At 46.8% G+C, this 10,429-nt stretch overlaps 1 protein-coding gene, 1 non-coding gene and 1 pseudogene across 2 annotated transcripts; 1 reads left to right on the top strand and 2 right to left on the bottom strand.

The window, feature by feature from the left end:
- Positions 1-909: 909 nt before the first annotated feature.
- Positions 910-4,456, bottom strand: TPT1 (tumor protein, translationally-controlled 1). Its single transcript, XM_062194160.1, has 6 exons — positions 4,305-4,456; positions 4,012-4,085; positions 3,320-3,510; positions 2,848-2,953; positions 1,952-2,068; positions 910-1,121 (listed from the first exon to the last, which is right to left on the bottom strand). Exons 1-6 carry the CDS (start codon positions 4,330-4,332, stop codon positions 1,119-1,121), a joined length of 519 nt encoding a protein of 172 aa, XP_062050144.1. The 5' UTR covers positions 4,333-4,456; the 3' UTR covers positions 910-1,118.
- LOC133762656 (small nucleolar RNA SNORA31) lies at positions 1,188-1,315 on the bottom strand. Its single transcript, XR_009866325.1, has one exon. It is a non-coding gene; the product is annotated as a small nucleolar RNA SNORA31 (small nucleolar RNA).
- Positions 4,457-5,587: 1,131 nt separating the features above from the next.
- Positions 5,588-6,829, top strand: LOC133762087 (ribosome biogenesis protein NSA2 homolog; annotated as a pseudogene).
- The last annotated feature ends 3,600 nt before the right edge of the window (positions 6,830-10,429 follow it).

Below are 10,429 nucleotides of genomic sequence, written 5' to 3' on the forward strand. Positions count from 1 at the left end.
CACTGGCCCCAATAGTTACTGGTTTGTCCTTAAGCTTCTGAAGGTGTAATTGCAAGCAGGAGTGGTAAGGAATGGGTTTAAATTCTCCTGTTTTCCACGTGCATCCCTCTATGAGCTCTTTGCAGACACAACCAGAGGCCCAAGGACACTTGGAGACCTCAGCAGTAGTTGCTGCTGCAGGCCACGCATGCATGTTTGTATTTCCATGCTGACATTTCCTGACACGGCATGATTAAGTCATTTCCCTTGGATCTACCAGCAGGCCCACATTCCAACTACCTTCTTAAAGCAAGGGCTGGCAAAACTGCATGACAGGCCACATGGTTATCTTAGAACGTACAGGCCCAACTGCAGCTCAGCCCTGCTCTTGCAAGGTATAGAGCACCTTGTCAACTGGTCAACGAGCATGCCAGTGCTCCACAACGGGATACAAATTCCAACTCCTCTAAGGTGTCTTTATCATTGGCACAAAGCAGGTGGCAGGACAGGCCAGTGTGCCAACCTGCCCCTAGTTTCCAGGGAGTTCTGACATTCACTCCATGATACTTGGTTCATTGTCAAATAAGCTCAGACAATACTTTGCTTTCAACTCAATCAGTCTCTCTTTATTCTTTTGGTAATCTCTTCCAGAGTTAGCTACTTCCGTTGTAGGTGATGAAATGTGTTAAGGCTCCACTTCAAATGTTGGCACTGCTATGAGCATGGTTTTTCCCTTTACTGTAATTCAGAATTTAACTTTGGATTCTCAGTTTATATTCCAGTCCCAGCAGTTTTCACTGTAGAAGTTATCTGAAGACAGTCTTATACTTTCTAGTAGTTGTCTACAAACCAGGCTTTAGCTTCTCCAGGAACACACTACAGGATGGAGTTAGCTTAAATGTACATTAAACTAATAGGCATTCTCTCAAATGAGTTTAAATGCATTTTATTTTTAGACAACCTACATGACAATGTTTTTTGCCTTAAAAACAATGCCTCCACTCGAAGTAAATCATGGTCAAAATAAGTGAGGAGCTCAAGATAACATCAGTCCCACTTCCTGTAAATCCTGGTGTTGTGTGGATGACAAGCAGCAGCCAGTTATGATGAGCAGTGATAGATCCAAATTGCCAACTTTGTTACTGAAGAAAAGAAAAAAAAAAAAAAAAAAGATTACATCAACACTCCACCCAACATTTCTAGGCTACAAATGTATTCCCCAATTCAATCTGGGCTGCCACAAAGACAGACAGAAAGCGCAGGGATTTTTCTTTGGCATCCTAGTGCAAACCAAAAGAACAACAGCAGATTGTTCAAGGTCTATCAGTGGATGCAGAACATCCTCACCAAAGCAGAGGTAACATTTTCCAGAGAAGTTCCCAAGTCCCACTCACACCGCAAACTCCGGTTACTGCCTGAATAACCTTCCCTTTGGCAAGTCATCTTGCCCTAATCTTGTTCAACACAGCTTTAAGTCCAGGACAAAGAATGCTTTTGTTTCTCTACAGCTTTAAACAGTTCCCTGTGTTTACTAATGCAATCTGCCTATCAGTTCAACAGTCAGCTCCAACTGCATTTACTAAAAGCTAACAATGTCCTAAAAGTTTTCAATGATTAGCTACCAAGGTGAAAGACTTCTGAGACTCAGCCGGGCATGGCAAAGGGTGAGTATAGAATGAGGCCATTATCTATGGGAAGATCAATGTGGAGGCTTCTCTGCTCACAAGCTGTTAAACTGTGGAATGCCTCATACACTAAACTTTCTAGAAAATCAAGATTCCAAGCCCTTTTAAATACTGTTATCTTTTACATGTGAAACATCTTTAGAGCCCATCCCAGAAGATGGATCCCATTTTAAAGGAAAACTGTAGAATCTATGGCAACCATCTCTGTGGCATTAGACAGTGAGGCTCACACCCAAAGTAACTCCATTTTTATATTATTTAATCCCAACCCACTTCCTCATACTTACACATTTTTCCATCTCTAAACCATCCTTAAAGAAAATCATAAATGGGGTCACACCATCCTCACGGTAGTCCAGCAGAGCAACCATTCCATCTGGATTCATGTTTTCACCAATATAGAACTTGAGAAACAAACAAGTACCCAGAATTAGACCACTGCATACAAACATGTATCCTATCCAATAAACCACAACACAACAAAGGATGATTCAGAATACCACAAAATCAATTTTCTGCAACCAGAAGCTGATGCCTACAAATGCTCATTAATCACAAACATCTGTTCACTTGACTAAAGCACAAATGCTGACCACAGTAAGAGTACAGAGCAATCAAAAAACACTTTAGCATTTCTGGAAATCTACTTTCTCAACCCAACATGCACAATTCTAAAACCTACAAGCCCACTTACATAATCAAACACAGGGAACACAATACTGACAACAACAAAGTATTATCACATAGGGGAACTATCTCACAGCCAATAGATGTATGACAGCTGGAAAATTAAGAGCCCGGCTGTGGGTTTCTTTTTTAAATGAAAGTAGAGGGAAGTCACTTAAGTCTTAAAAAAAAAAAACAAAAAACAAAAAACCAGTACCAACACAATGGAACTATAAAGAGAAAAGTTGGAATACTTAAGAGGTGAGGAAGCAGTCCAAGAGAGAAATGTAATCTGGGAAAACAAAGCAAGGTGGGTGGTGGTGGTAGGCCGACTCTTCAATCAGTAGATGAGATCTGAGACAAAGCACAGATGGACTGCTGCTCCCTGACCCTATGAAGCTAAATTTAACCAGCTCCAAGCCACAACTTCGTTGTTACAGGAAGACCAATGAAGTCATTTTTTGCTCTTGCAGTTAAAACCATAAATTATTCGATCCCAATATTTCAAGATGTTTACCTGGTAGTTTTTGAAATTAGCAAGGATGTGCTTGATTTGTTCTGCAGCCCCTGTCATAAAAGGTTTTACTCTCTCTGGTCTCTGTTCTTCAAGTTTGCCTTTGATTCTGGAACAACATTTTATTTACGTGTTATTTTTTAAAAAAAGTAAATTCAGACCATAACAAATTCTTTTGAACACTGAAAAGAGCAAAGTAACATGGGACAATTATCACTAGGCTACAGACGGGTCTTCCGTGAATATTTACAATTCCGAATTTCACGCTTACTAGTTCCAAAGCACTACTCCTTCCTGAAGTTAAACCCGAACTGCAAGCTCCAGTATGCTCACATTGCTCAGAAGGTAGCAAAAAGCAAAGCCCCCACCAGGGTCTTTGTCACCAAGTCTGTCTACTGTTAAAGGAGCTCAAGCCAGCCCATCCCTAAATCCTTAAGAGTCCACACATGAGCTGTGCGTTGCTGGGACCACTTACGATTTCATGTAATCTTTGATGTACTTCTTGTAGGCTTCTTTTGTGAAGCTGGTTTCCTGCAGGTGATGGTTCATGACAATATCAACGCCAGTGATCACTGTGCTTTCGGTACCTTCGCCCTCGGGGCCTTCGGCGGAGGCATTCCCACCGATGAGCGAATCATCAATGTTACCCTCTGTCCTACTGACCATCTGCGTGAAGAAAAAGCAGTTAAGCTGGGAAGGGCCGAAACACTTCCTAACTCCACCACCCATCTCAACAAACGTTCCTAGATCTCAGGGAAAACCGCGCGCGCACTGGGAGAGCAGTCACCCATGACCCGTGCTTTCCAACTCAGCAAGCACTCATGGGTCTGTTGACTACAACGGAAACGGAGTCCTTTACAAGCAAAGGGAAGAGGTGTCCAGCTGTGGACTCACGCGTTGAGAAGCAGGAAAGGCCGAAGTCCGAGGGCTTGGCACTGCCGAAGCAGACCTGTCCCGGACGGCCAGGGAGGAGGATGGGCGCCGAGGCAGCGGACCTATTTACAGGCTCAGCTCCGCCTCCACTTTTCTAGAAAAACCCAAGCCCGGAAAGAGCGTCTCCTCCGCCAGGAGGCGGCGGGGAGGATTGCACAACCTCGGGAGGGGGTGCGGCGGAAACCCGAGCCCGCCCGGCCTCGCCTCCCCCGCGCGGCTGCCCGAGCGACTCACCTTCCCCTCCACCTCCAGGCACAGTCCGCCCGCGATCTCCCGGATCTTGTAAATGTCGGAGAACATCTCATCGTCTGCGCGGGGACAGAGACGCGCCCGTCACACCGCGCCCGGCGCCATTTCCCGCGCCGGCTGCCGCACGCGGCCCCCGCCCTCCCCGGGCGCGGGTGCCAGGCACCGACCCTCCTCGCTTCGGGAAAAGCCGCCGGCGTCGCCTAGGCCCGCGGCGGCGTCCGCCCCCACCCGCACCCAAGCCGTGTGCGGCACAAGGGGGTGGTGCAGTCAGAACTCACGGCTGATGAGGTCCCGGTAGATAATCATGATGGCGGCTGGAAGGAGACGACGACGGCGGCGCTAGCTTGGCAGGAGCCCGGAGCTCGGAGCGAGCGCGGTGCAGCCGGAGCGGCCCTCGGGGGTGGGGGGAGCGGGCGGAAAAGGCCGACTCAGCCGCTCCCCAACCTCATATAGAGGGCACGTCCTTCTACGTCATCGCCCGCTGCGCTCCCGGAAGCGCCGCAAGCAGTGACGTGGCACGCAGAGCGGCGCGGGGGCGGGGCCACGGCTAGGCCTGGTCGGGGCGGAGAAACGCGGACATCCGGGTACTTGGCCGGGAGCCGCGCTAGCTGTCTGTGGTCGGCCGGTACGCGAGGGCTGGGACGCAGGAGTGTGCGGGATGGGGAGGAGCGGTCTTCCTAGGGAGAGTGGGAGAAGTGGGACGGGTAGGGCTCTGCGCCTCCCTACCCTGCCCTGCGGGGCGGCCTGGGGGCAGCTTACGTGAAATCTCCTCAGCTTCCGCCCCCACCCAAGTCCCCTCCCCTTTCTGTCAACAGAGGGAGGGGCCCTGCGTTTACGGAAGGAGGGGACTTTGACACCTGGAGGCGACCCCAGCGCCGTCCCCGAGAACTTCCCTGCTTTGCCCCAAAGCAGTCCCATCTGGAGGGCTCGGGCGCCTTTGTCCGGGCGGAGCTGAACCCGGGTGGTGGGACCCAGGGCGTCCCGCCCGGCCCCCCGGGGAATGATCGCGCCGGGCGCCCAGCGTGGAAGAAGGGACCTCGCGAGGGAAGCAGGTGGCGCGGAAGCTTGCCCGGCTCTCCCGTCTGTGTCAGTGCGGGCCAGTGTTGGAAAGCTTAGGGTGTCGTGTTTGTGGCAGACCGCCAAAGAGCTCTTGCCTTTTGTTTTGCACTTGGTATTGAAGTGTGGCCTTTGTTTGCAAAAAAAGGGGTATGTTGTCCCTTTAGTATGACGTTGGACTTTTATCCCTGGTGCTAGGGGGTTAAACAAACCAAAATAGCGAGTGTCCCCCCAACCCAGCTAGCCTTTGAAGGGCTGGAGAGTCAGTTATTAGGGACTTAGCCCTTTTTAGTAGCGTCTTTTCTTTTGAAGGCAAAGATGTAGGCCAGGAACAAATCTAATAGCGTGTTTAGTCCTCAGATCGGAAGGTACTTTTAACTTTGTGGAGATTTTCCGCGCGGGCTGCGTGAGTCCTCCCATGGTTTTCTGAGACCCGAAAGTTGGGAAGTTCTTGGTTCCCGGGAGGCTACATCCAGCGGCCCTAAGGCAGTCACCGTGCCACAAGATGAATATATTGAATTACACCGTAAGTGCTATAGGTATCGTTTGTATTACTATGAGAAAAGTCAAGCGGCTCATGAACGTTCAAAGAAAGCAAAAAAAGATGATTGATCTAAAGGCTAAGCTCTACGTAAGCAGTGCCAAGCTGAGAAAACACAGATGAAAAAGTCTATGGGGGGGGGGGCAGGGAGGGCTGACACTGTGGTGTAGGAGGTTAAACCTCTGCCTGCAGCGCCTGCATCCCATGTGTGCACCGGTTCAAGTCCCGGCTGCTCCACTTCCGATCCAGCTCCCTGCTAATGAGCCTGGAAGATGGCCCAAGTGCTTGGGCCCCTGCACCTACATGGAAGACCTGGAAGAAGTTCCTGGCTCCTGGTTTCAGACCAGCCCAGCTCTGGGTGCTGTGGCTATCTAGGGAGTGAATGGGTGGATGGAAGAGCTCTCTTTGTTACTTCCCCTCTCTGTAACTCTGCCTTTCAAATAAATAAATAAATCTTTAAAAAAAGAATAAAAACCATTAATAGAAAAAAAAAACTATTAGATACATGAACAGAGAAACACCAAAGGAATGATTAAAAGACTCTCATGGCAGCAGTCCCTGCCTATCTGCTGGACAGAGAGGAACAGTGCGAGTTAAGATCATACAAAATCATAACCAGAAGTGGAGAAATGGGAAGTCCCTCTGCCTAAAGTTCTTGCCCAAGGAGAAACAGAAGTATTAAAAGTTATTCAAATAGGAAAAAGAAAAAAGAAAGGATTATGGTTACCAAAGTCTGCTTTGTTGAAGATGGCTGTATAAGAAAACCACCTGAATGTGAAAGATTCATTAAACCCATGGACTTCTGTTTCCGGAATTGAAAGCCACCTTCTATCTGGCAATACTTGGTGTAAAGCAGAATCCATCATGTCCATTATATACAACTTCGAGTATAACCATCTTTGAGGTGAATGTCAGTGAGTTGGGCCTTGTGACACAAGGAGGCATATGCCCAGGTCACCAGCAGTCCTGAAATTGATGGTTGCATGAATTTGGTCTTAAGCAGTTTTCATTTAAGTAATTTCTAATCATTATTGAAAACTACAAACTAAATGGGAAAGCTATCATAACAGTGATGTTTCTGAACACTACCAGCCTTACATATCTGCTGTCATCAAGAGAACTTTTTATTAAGCTGTAAAAAACGTTAAAATGATTCTACTTTTTAAAAAGCTCATGGAACAATAGAATAAAAGTTGTTTATTTTAGTGCAGGAAGTTTTGAAATCCATATATATATATATATATATATATGAGAGGGTCTTCAAAGAGTTAATGGAAACTGTGTATTATGAAAAACATACTTTTTTTGCACAAAAATAAATTTAATTTTAATTCCATTTTCCATGAGAAGTACCCTCGTATTTTGTATTTAACTGTGTCCCTAACACTGAAATTAGCATGGAGGTTCCAATCATGAACAAGTTAGAGCTAGTGCTATTGGTAAAATTCGTCATTCTAGTAAGTCAAAAGAATCAGGGATTTACTTAATTTTTTTTTTTTTGACAGGCAGAGTGGACAGTAGAGGGAGACAGAGAGAAAGGTCTTCCTTTTTGCCGTTGGTTCACCCTCCAATGGCCGCCGCGGTAGGCGCGCTGCGGCCGGCGCACCGCGCTGATCCGATGGCAGGAGCCAGGTGCTTCTCCTGGTCTCCCATGGGGTGCAGGGCCCAAGCACTTGGGCCATCCTCTACTGCACTCCCTGGCCACAGCAGAGAGCTGGCCTGGAAGAGGGGCAACCGGGACAGGATCGGTGCCCCGACCGGGACTAGAACCCGGTGTGCTGGCGCCACAAGGCGGAGGATTAGCCTACTGAGCCGCGGCGCCGGCCGGATTTACTTAATTTTTTATAAATCCCACAATAAAGCATTCAGCAGAGTAAGAACAACTCTTGTGAAATAGCAGGACACAGGAGAGTGATTGCCTTGATGAGGAAGTCAAAATGGTGAAGAGCCAAGAAATGGGACCCCCTGGAATATGGGTTCTGGGGCCTTCCTGGACACCTGGAGGACACTGGGCAATTGGGAGAAAGCCAAATGGGTAAAAGTGTTACAGGTAAGGAGATGGGGGTCAGAAAAATAGCAGGAAATGTCAACACATCCCTCCTTAGGTTTGTCTCTAAAATCCCTATGGCCTGCAACCTGAAATCACTGCTGTAGCAGATCTCTCACCCACCTGCTGCCAGTAGAAATCTCTAACGTGCTGCTGACTTCATTCAGCAATACTGTAGTATCATTTAATATAGTATCATACTATTATAGTGTCATTCTAATAAAATTACCATGGGTGACCTTCCCACTCCCATCATGTACCTGACACTGACACTTTTGAGGCTCTCTAAGGTTCAAATTAGGCAGTCACTAGATTCCTGGAAATCCTTGCCCTTTGCTGCAAAACTCCACTCAAAGCACCACGCCCTTTGCCTCCGTGTCGTGTAGATGGATGCCCCCAAACCTTGTGGGTCTCAGGAGTCTCACTCTAGAGCATGCTGCCCTTCTTCAGTGTGTATTTTCACTTTGCTAATAAACCATACTCTTCTGCTAATATTTACATCACGAATTGGAGACAAGAACCTGGACTCCTCAGTACCCCAATGAAAGATACCTTGTGCCAAATGAGAGAGGAAGGGTCTCTGAGAACTCATGTTTCTAGATTGTGAGATTATTATCCCAGGCAGATTACAGTTTAATTCTTTTCCTGAGCTCTAACATTTCCAGATAATTCAGAAAAACTCATGCCATATCCTCAAAAGTTTGTTACTCTTAATACCTCTCCAGTTTTGTAACCAAAGAAAAAAGAATTTTTTCCCCCAAATTTTACAAAAACAGTAGCCACTGTGAAAAAGAATAGAGGTCAGGGTCAAGCCACCCTAGGTTGAAATCTTGTGACCTTGAGAAGGTCAGCCTTCCTGAAACCAAGTAGAAATGGCATTTTTTTAAATTAAAATTTTATGAATTAAATGACAAGGAGATTTCCAGCATCCTCAATGGGTAATTGTCAATATTGGTGGAATTTAAATTGTAAATTTTTTACTCCTGAAGATATTTCTGAAACTATTAACACTCTGTTGCTTGGAAGTATTTTGGGGTTTAGTTGATATTTGTTGTGTTAAAGACAATTCTATTTCATCCCAACACTAATAGTAGATTGCTGAAAGAATTCAGCTTGTGTCCTACTGAGATGTCTATCTCAGGTTCATAGTTGATGGCCCATGGCAACTCAGTGACTAGACATAAAAAGTTAAGGAAGACTGAAATTCCTTAAAACTCATCCTGTAGGCTAGAAAATCTGTGCCATAACTTGAAAATATCTGTTTAACACCAGGAATGCAGCTAGATGGGGGATACAGGGGCTCAGTCACTAATTGCAAGCCACAGAGGAATGTCAAGGATTTTTATCTTTGTCTAAGTTGAGCAGCTGTTATTTTGGAATTATTAAAACTTTTTCTGTTTTTTTTTTTTTTAATATTTACTTATTTTATTTGAAAGAGTTAGAAGAGACATCTTCCATCCACTGGTTCACTTCCCAGTAGCCACAACAGGTAGGGTGAGGCCAAGCTGAAGCCAGTGACTAGACATAAAAAGCCAGGAGCCAAGAGCTTCTTCCAGGTCTCTCCCATGGGTGGCAGGGGCCCAAGCACTTAGGCCATCCTCCGCTGCTTTCCCAGGCACATTAGCAGGGAGCTGGATTGGAAGTGGAGCAGCCAGGACACCAACTGGGCCCATATGGGATGCCAGTGTTGCTGGTGGTGGCTGCCACAACACCCACCCTGATCATTAAAATTTTTTGACAGCATTATTCCTTATGTTGATTTAAGCAGCAATTTCTTTTTTTTGACAGGCAGAGTGGACAGTAGAGGGAGACAGAGAGAAAGGTCTTCCTTTTTGCCGTTGGTTCACCCTCCAATGGCCGCCGCGGTAGGCGCGCTGCGGCCGGCGCACCGCGCTGATCCGATGGCAGGAGCCAGGTGCTTCTCCTGGTCTCCCATGGGGTGCAGGGCCCAAGCACTTGGGCCATCCTCCACTGCACTCCCTGGCCACAGCAGAGAGCTGGCCTGGAAGAGGGGCAACCGGGACAGGATCGGTGCCCTGACCGGGACTGGAACCCGGTGTGCCGGCGCCGCAAGGCAGAGGATTAGCCTGTTAAGCCACGGTGCCGGCCTTTAAGCAGCAATTTCTAACTACATATAAGATTATCCTAAATGTTCCCACTAAAGATGACTTGGTATCTTGTCCTGAAGGCAGTGAGACAGAAAATGTCTTCTGGCTTCTTCACATGAGAAAGGCACCTTAATAGGGCTCACCATTTCATCACTTAGGAATTGATGACAATGGCTTAAACACACAGGGGTTTATTCTGTCACATAAAGAAACATGCTGCATTCCAGCTGTGGACTCCCTTCTGAGGAGCTCTCCTAGGAGTCCCCCCGAACTGTTACATTCAGGCACTTAGTTACAAAACAAGCAGCAAACTGTCCTCTTCTAGCTCATTCTCCCTGGCTCATTGCCACCATGAAGTCAGAGTTGTGTTAGTAAGAATGTAGACAGCTGGGAGTCCTTGCTGTAACTACAGTGCAGAATCTGGTTCTTAGTGTGGAGCCGATCACTTTGCTCACTGGGGGTCAGGTTCAGTGAGACTGATTTCTGTTTACTAAACTCATAAGAGATGGATTTATAAACCAGAATACCATTAACTTGTGATAAATTCTAGTTGGTTAGCTGCAGTATAGAAAGTAGGTTAGTCAAAATGTGGTTTTGTTGATAAAGAACTCAGGCAGAGGGGTGGGGATCTATTAAACATGTGCTGGTGAT

Source organism: Lepus europaeus, chromosome 6 (assembly GCF_033115175.1).
Source record: "Lepus europaeus isolate LE1 chromosome 6, mLepTim1.pri, whole genome shotgun sequence".
NCBI classification, from domain to species: domain Eukaryota; kingdom Metazoa; phylum Chordata; class Mammalia; order Lagomorpha; family Leporidae; genus Lepus; species Lepus europaeus.

Bases quoted from the DNA above. Each gene is read 5' to 3' on its own strand.
- TPT1 (XM_062194160.1), bottom strand. From the start codon at position 4,332: ATGATTATCTACCGGGACCTCATCAGCC. The intron at 4,086-4,304 runs GTGAGTTCTGAC...GTCCCCGCGCAG, and splicing joins CTACCGGGACCTCATCAGCC to ACGATGAGATGTTCTCCGAC. The intron at 3,511-4,011 runs GTGAGTCGCTCG...TTCTTCACGCAG, and splicing joins GCCTGGAGGTGGAGGGGAAG to ATGGTCAGTAGGACAGAGGG.